General features: G+C 38.1%; 1 protein-coding gene across 1 annotated transcript; it reads right to left on the bottom strand.

Annotated features, from left to right (window-relative positions):
• Positions 1 to 2,726: 2,726 nt before the first annotated feature.
• Positions 2,727 to 5,365, bottom strand: LOC132126159 (THO complex subunit 7 homolog). Its single transcript, XM_059537265.1, has 8 exons — positions 4,738 to 5,365; positions 4,065 to 4,185; positions 3,823 to 3,950; positions 3,636 to 3,722; positions 3,470 to 3,527; positions 3,251 to 3,317; positions 3,085 to 3,154; positions 2,727 to 2,934 (listed from the first exon to the last, which is right to left on the bottom strand). The coding sequence occupies exons 1-8, from the start codon at positions 4,754 to 4,756 to the stop codon at positions 2,876 to 2,878; spliced, it is 609 nt and encodes a 202-aa protein (XP_059393248.1). The 5' UTR covers positions 4,757 to 5,365; the 3' UTR covers positions 2,727 to 2,875.
• Positions 5,366 to 7,374: the final 2,009 nt, after the last annotated feature.

Below are 7,374 nucleotides of genomic sequence, written 5' to 3'. Positions count from 1 at the left end.
GTGTGTGTGTGTATGGACGCTGGTATATGTTAGTGACCCTGCTATCAACCAGTAAAAAAGCGATTGGGAAATTTATGGCAGGCAATGTTGTGACAGGCAAAGATGCATGCCACAACATTTCAAGCTGAGAAATGCAACATATTATTCAGAGATACAACTGGCAAAGCTCAGGTAGTACTTCACATAGGGAAATGTGAGAGTCATTGTTCATCAGACTGCCTTATGGGTGAAAGGATCACCAGTAGTGGGTCATTCTGACCTAGTCGTGATCTAATGTTCCCATGTTACAGCACATTGGTTTCTTTTCATGTACACCTCAGTGCTGTTACCATAGCGATGGAAAGATGTGTCACGGCATGTTATAGTAGCTCTCAGGAAGACACGCTCTATCTTTTAGAAAGAAAGAATAGGACGACCTGGAGTTGCATTTACTGCTAGAAAAGTAGAGAGTGCAAAAAGAGAGTGTCTGGTGAAACACAGGTACAAGATAGATTAGTTTTGTTACCTCTGGGCATTTAAATTACTTTAAAAAATAACTGTGACTGCAAAAAAAGTAGTTTTTCTATCAGAATATGTAGTTTATCTCAGGATGCAAATGCAGATTTTCACATTGTGTCATTCTAGTGGCAAACCTGGCTTTTTGTTTGCCTGTATGTTCCTCAAGAGGAAATAATGATCGCCTTTGACCGAATGACACTGACGCATTGTAAAATGAGGAAAAGTGATCTATGTTTTCATACCTTTTTTGATTGGCCCATTATGACTGAAGCCTTTGGTCAAACATCGTCAAGCAGAGCTATCCCACATGACAATGAGAGTATGCTGGGAAAGTTTTGTTTACTCGCAGAGACAAAATGCTCCCTGTCTATCTTTCAATCTGAGTCTGAGTCATCTGGCTCCCATGTGTCTTCTGAGTCTTCCTGAGAGCTGATCTCCATTTCCTTATAGGGCAAGGGGAATTTGGCTGCCGTAGACATTTTAAATCTGAAACCCAATAAGAAGCACTGCAGCTGACTGCTGGGACTCCACTACATTATACGACTAGGGAAGTCGTGGCCTAATGGTTAGAGAGTCGGACTCCCAATTGAAAGGTTGTGAGTTCGAGTCCCGGGCCGGCAGGAATTGTGGGTGGGGGGAGTGCATGTACAGTTCTCTCTCCACCTTCAATACCACGACTTAGGTGCCCTTGAGCAAGGCATCGAACCCCCAACTGCTCCCCGGGCGCCGCAGCATAAATGGCTGCCCACTGCTCCGGGTGTGTGCTCACAGTGTGTGTGTTCACTGCTCTGTGTGTGTGCATTTTCGGATGGGTTAAACGCAGAGCACAAATTCTGAGTATGGGTCACCATACTTGGCTGAATGTCACTTCACTTTCACTTATTCATAGGATGTGACAGAATTCGTAATACTCTACTGTTCTTTACATCTCACTTTGTGCATTCAGATAAGCACAGCTCAGCCGTAATTAGTCAGTGGAAATAATCAGATATCAAGCATAGGGTAGCCTTTACCTGTTTTGAATGAACCATATAATAGAGATATGACTCTTAACCGTGATATTGCAGATGAGTGCAGAAATTGACTTCACGCTATCCTCCAGTCTTGAGTGTGAGCTCTATGAATTAAGACAGCTTTGCAGCTCTTCCTTTACTTCACTCTTGGCCTATAAGTCACTTCATATCTGCTGTCAGATATGTAGAGTACATCTGCACAGCATAAAAACAGCCCCAATGTCCACACTGTTCCCTCACTGCACGTCTGAAAACATCAAACTCACTCAGACACTGCACTTCAGAGTCCTCCTGCAAGACTTGCTAACACTGACCTTCCGCTTGTCATGAGGGAGATTTTTTAATTCAGAGCTTTTAATCCAGGTCATTAATAAAAGTAGATTTTAATAGGTATAACTAAAACATTTTGGACAGACAGCCAGACTTAAAAGGCATTTACTTTGAGTCATGTTCTTTATTGTAGCAGCAGCGACATCTGCTGGTTAATGTACGTTACTCACGAACAAATTTCTTCCTGTGAAATATTGTGCCTTGTGTGGTTGTGCTATATTTCTTTAAAATAAATTTAGTTCCAGACATATGTTTGGAAGGAGCCTAATCATTCATCGCTACGAGTGTACACTACAAGTCAAAAGTTTTTGAACAGTACGATTTTTAATGTTTTTTTTCTGCTCACCAACCCTGCATTTATTTGATCCAATGTACAGTAAAATTGTTAAATATTTTTACGATTTATAATAACTATTTTCTATTTGAATATATTTTAAAATGTAATTTATTCCTGTGTTTTCAAACTGAATTTTAGCATCATTAGATTGCTTCATAAATCATTCTGATTTGGTGTTCAAAAAACATTATTATGTTGAAAACAACTAAGTAGATTTTTTTTCAGGTTTCTTTGATGAATAGAAAGTTCAGAAGAACAACATTTATCTGAAATGGAAAGCTTTTATAACATTATAAATGTCTTTATCATCAATTTTGTTCATTTTAAAGCATCCTTGCTAAATAAAAGTATTAACTAATTAATTAAGCCTCTGGATTAAAGGGCACAATATATGATTACTATGCATTTACATTACACTTACATTTATTCATTTAGCAGACGCTTTTATCCAAAGCGACTTACAGATACTATGCATACAGTATTTGTTCAAAGATGATTTTTCTCAAACCTTTACCTAGAAAGGGCCATATGCTAAAATAAAACTTGGATTTAGTTTATAAAGAAATCACTTTAATTCTGTACATCACCAACATCAAAATAAGAGACTGAATTTAGAAAACAAGTTCATTAAAAATTAAATGAAATAAAAATAACAGGATAATAGGTACATCTCCAGAAAAGCTGGAAAATTGTTAGTCTAGTCCCCATTTTCCATCGAGCTCTCCTGGGTATCATCACTTTCCATCTTCTCATCATCTAAAAAGATAACCAAACACAAATTTAGACCACAAAACAGGAAATGATTACAACCCGATCGGAACTAAAACTAATTGTTGGTAACTGCAAAGCAGTTTAGAATCAGTATACATCTGGGCCGTCTAGCCTTTATTCTTTTCAACTACTTACTCTCCAAAGTCTGCTGAAGTTCCTGAATGGTGGTGAGAAGGACGTGGAACTGTTTCTTACGAAGTTCCAACTGAACATAGTTTTAAAAAAAAAGATCTGAGTAAATATTTAAGCATATGCTGGTGTATTTCTACAAAAGCATCAAAGAAATTCCTCATTCTCTTACCTTGTCCTCCACATTTTCTTTGATGTGTGACAGCTGCTGAAGCTCTTTGTCTAAAGCCTCAAGCTGCCTGCAGAAATAAGATCACAAAAAAGCTTCAACAACTGGTAGGTCTATATACATCCTGATTGTCATTTTTTTTATTAAGGATATACAGATTTAATACATAGTTAACATGCGAATACAGATGTGATTTGACCTTCACATGAATTTCAAACCTACTTTAAGGTCTCATGTCTGTCTGGATGTTGCTTGATAACTCTGGCCAAAGCATCATACTCTACAAATGAGAATTAGATTAGAAAACAGCAGAAATGAGTGATAAAACCGAGCAGAAAACAATAAAAAGGACAGAATGTCAGTTTTCTCCAAAGAAGCTTTACTGTACCTTGGCGGTTTTTTCGTATCCTTTTAGCTCTCTGGATCTCCTTTTTGCACTCTGCAATTTTTTCATGAGCTGAAGTTATACTTTTCTCTATATTGAATGGAAGAAACCAAAATATTTGGCTGAGCAGCTCAACAAATCGTAATGATACCTGACAAAGTCACACAGGCATATCAACTAAAGGTTTTACCGATATCTACATAGATTGCTTCATAATTCTCCATTTCTTTCAGGTTCATGTCATACACAAGCAGGGTTTTCCCCATGGAGAATTCACACTGAGCCAAAGATGTCAACATCCTCTGATACTGTGAGAACCTGCAGCAACAGAGACAATCAGGTCATACATAAGGCTATGGTAACTACTCAGTACAATAAGGTACATTATAAAGACATAAGAGAGATCACAGATCATAATAAGAGTTTAATTACCCTTCCTCTGGTGAGAAATTGGAATGACACCATTTAGTAAAGCTCTTCATGAGCACATTAATCCGCCTATCGTCTCCAGCTCCATCTCCATCAATAAGAAGACGCTTCCGAATTACCTCATCTGTGGAAGGATACGGACACAGATACCATTTAAGAAGCACTGTTGAAGCTTACTAGACAACAAACCACGTAAAACAGCTCAAGCTCTAAAATGCATCATATCAACAAATTTGGTTGGTGTATAGTTAAAGTTTGACTCTTCTAGCATGTCAAAGCCACATAAAATGGTCAAGGACACCGTCGCCGACTGTCGTGGATCAAAGAAATCTTCCAAGAAAGTCAAATATCTAAACTTCAAAAAATTCTAATTTATTTAAATAAGTGTGGCAGACTGTATAAAATAATTTAATTTAATAATGTGTCTTCTAAATAACTACATGTAAGTGATATATACATGTTATCCATATACACACACACACAACAGTGCATCAGTTTTAGCCATAGGTTTTAGCATATCACATGGCTAACTAGCTATAATTATTCATATTGATCTCAATTTTAAGTCAGTTCTTTTACAAAAACGCATACACCGGGGCACCGTTATAATAAATCACAGTGATTTGCCACACAAAGTGCAAACACCAAAAATACACATAAACAAAGAAATCCTTACCATCAGTGATGCTACCCATTCTCCAAAAAGGCTCACTGACTGAACTATTTGAAAAAAAAAAAACTTTATTGATACGCGCGAACGGACACTCAGAGCATCAGAGCCCCGCCTCTGTTGCGAAGCAAACGAGACGGATGAACCCTCCGACCCCACAGAACGTATCACAGCAGTTTTCTAAATTGCAAGGTTTATTTCAACCGTTATCTAAGTAATTTAGAAGTAGTGGGTAAATTGCTCATTCACACGTTTAAAATTATTCGTGTGATTTCCAGAAGTGTAGGCAGTTCAATAGATACTGAGAATAGGAAAGTCTGAATCATTTCCGACAATCGGTTCATTAGAACAGTTATTTTTAAAGACCCGTTAAAAGGCAATTCAGCAATTATTTTACGACATAACAACACCAGATATGTGAAATATGCTGTTCTCGGTTCAGAGTGACTTATTCAATCTTATTCTCCGAAAGATCCGATTCAAAGTTTCACGAACCGTTTCAGCCTAAATGGCCAGGTTTCTCTCATCAGCAAAGTCATTTCACAATTGTGCGCAAATGACTCTTTCAAACGTGAGAAACTCTTGCTATATGAGTCAAGTAGTTTTTGACAGAGTGGTCGTAGGTCCGCGAATCGGTTCATTCAAATCATTTCATTTTAAAGAACCGTTTAAAAAAGAACGATTGATTCAGCTCATAAACAAAGTAATCTAGAACATCAATAAAATATTCATTATTATAATATACATTTAGAAACTTGATTATATATCAGCTCAGTTATGTATCGGTTCTTGGTTCATTATTCTAAAGGTTCTCGTTCAACGTGTCGGTTGCACTGCGAGTCGAATCGGTTTAGTGATTCACAAATCGCGACAGCATATCCCTAACCGGCAAGGATTTTTTGTCGTTGTGATGTCGCCAATATCATTTCAAATTTGTGTCGGCTCTGATTAGTGTGTTTTAACTTCCCCAAATGTATGTAAAAGCGTTAAAGCGAAGTGCAGTAGCAGGCCTAGACCTACACAGCCTATTTGGGCAGCGAGGGCGCGTCTGGGACGCTTGAAAAGCTGATGCGAACGCGTCCCGACTGCAATAGTATCGCGCAAACGACTCACAAAAACGCACGGGAGCGTTGCAAGTGCGCGAACGTCGCCCAGAAATGCTTTCTAGGCAGGCAGCGCGCTCGTTTTTTTGACACACCACCATACTGTCCAGTGACAGGCGTGCTCGGTGCATGCGTGCTGCTGGAGTCAGTCAGTGACGTTCTTGTCCCAGAATGCTGCCTGGTAAACAGACATGGAAGCACCTGGTAAAGACCTCCACAGTCACTGAGCACTGCACTCGCTCTTTGAACTGATCTTCATTTTCAATACGCCCTAAAGCCTGCGCCTTTGTTCTCTCTAGAGCTCAACCGGGACCTCTGAAGTCCAGGGCACTGGTAAGAGAACAATGATGACATCGAGATCAGCTGCTAATGTGTCTGTTCTGCCAGTTAGCCAGTTGCATGCTACAGCAGTGCCACCAATGGCTGGCTTCAGCTTCTCAGTTAGCGAGGAAGCTAAACCTGATGCCGTCCCCCTCCCCCTCTTATGTGTGTAACCTTTTATTTTGGTGATCTAATACTAAAGTTTACTTTGTTCGATTCGCTCTATGACAAAACCGCTGTGTTTATTCCTTACGGAAAAGTTGTGGGAGCCATTATAATGGCATTATTGCTTTCACTTTCCCAAGTGCACTTGCTCATTTGAAGTTATCTAGTGGAAGCAAACAAGTGGACAGGGCTACAAACGAACAGAGCTTTAAGCATAATTTTAATTAGTAAACATTTAACATTGAACACTTGTAAAACTTCAAGGACATGACATTTTGCAATGGCTCTCAAAGTCGAAAATTAAACTTTATACAAAAAGGGAATTAATGAGGAGAGGAAAATTAGGGCTGTTTATAGAATCTGCCAACCTGCTTTTTAACAGTTAGCTCCTAAACATTTTAAATCAAGTCTTATTTTATAGGTATATGGTTTTTACGTAGTTTCATATATAATAAAATGAATCATATATAAAATAGCAAGTTTGACTGTTTCTACAAATTAAAATCTCATGTAGCACTTCAAAGTAATGCATGCTAAATTTGGAATATTAATTGTTTTTAGTTTAACTCTATGCACCCCCTGTAATGTGTTGACCAAGAGTGGCTGTGTTTGTGCTGGAAACTGCAATTCTTGTATAGTTCTGTAGAATAGAATCTTTGCAACATCTCATCCTTAGTCATAAATCAGACTCCATTTCTCTCATACTTATACTCGACGTGTAATGCATTCATCACTTTCCTTCATCACTTTAGTCATCCAGTTAACATCAGAATGATGCATCTTGTGCATATCTGTTATTTTCTCTCTGTGTTTTGAAATTACTCATGTCTGTTATAATTTATTCAGTATGGACTTATTCTGAAAATACGTACCAGAAACACTTTTTGATTTGCATAAATGGATTGTAGTACAGTCATGGAGTGCAAATTCTGCTAATTTTACACTATTAAATAGGTAATGAATATTATGTTGCACTGAGCATATGCTAGAGAGTCAAAACATTTTCACTGGTTGCTTTCTATCCTTGAGATGGATTATCAGGCTGTCAACTGAA

The sequence above is a fragment of the Carassius carassius genome, chromosome 44 (genome assembly GCF_963082965.1).
Source record: "Carassius carassius chromosome 44, fCarCar2.1, whole genome shotgun sequence".
Taxonomy (NCBI): domain Eukaryota; kingdom Metazoa; phylum Chordata; class Actinopteri; order Cypriniformes; family Cyprinidae; genus Carassius; species Carassius carassius.
Note: the sequence above shows the minus strand (reverse complement) of the source record. Positions and strands in the feature narration are given on the sequence as shown.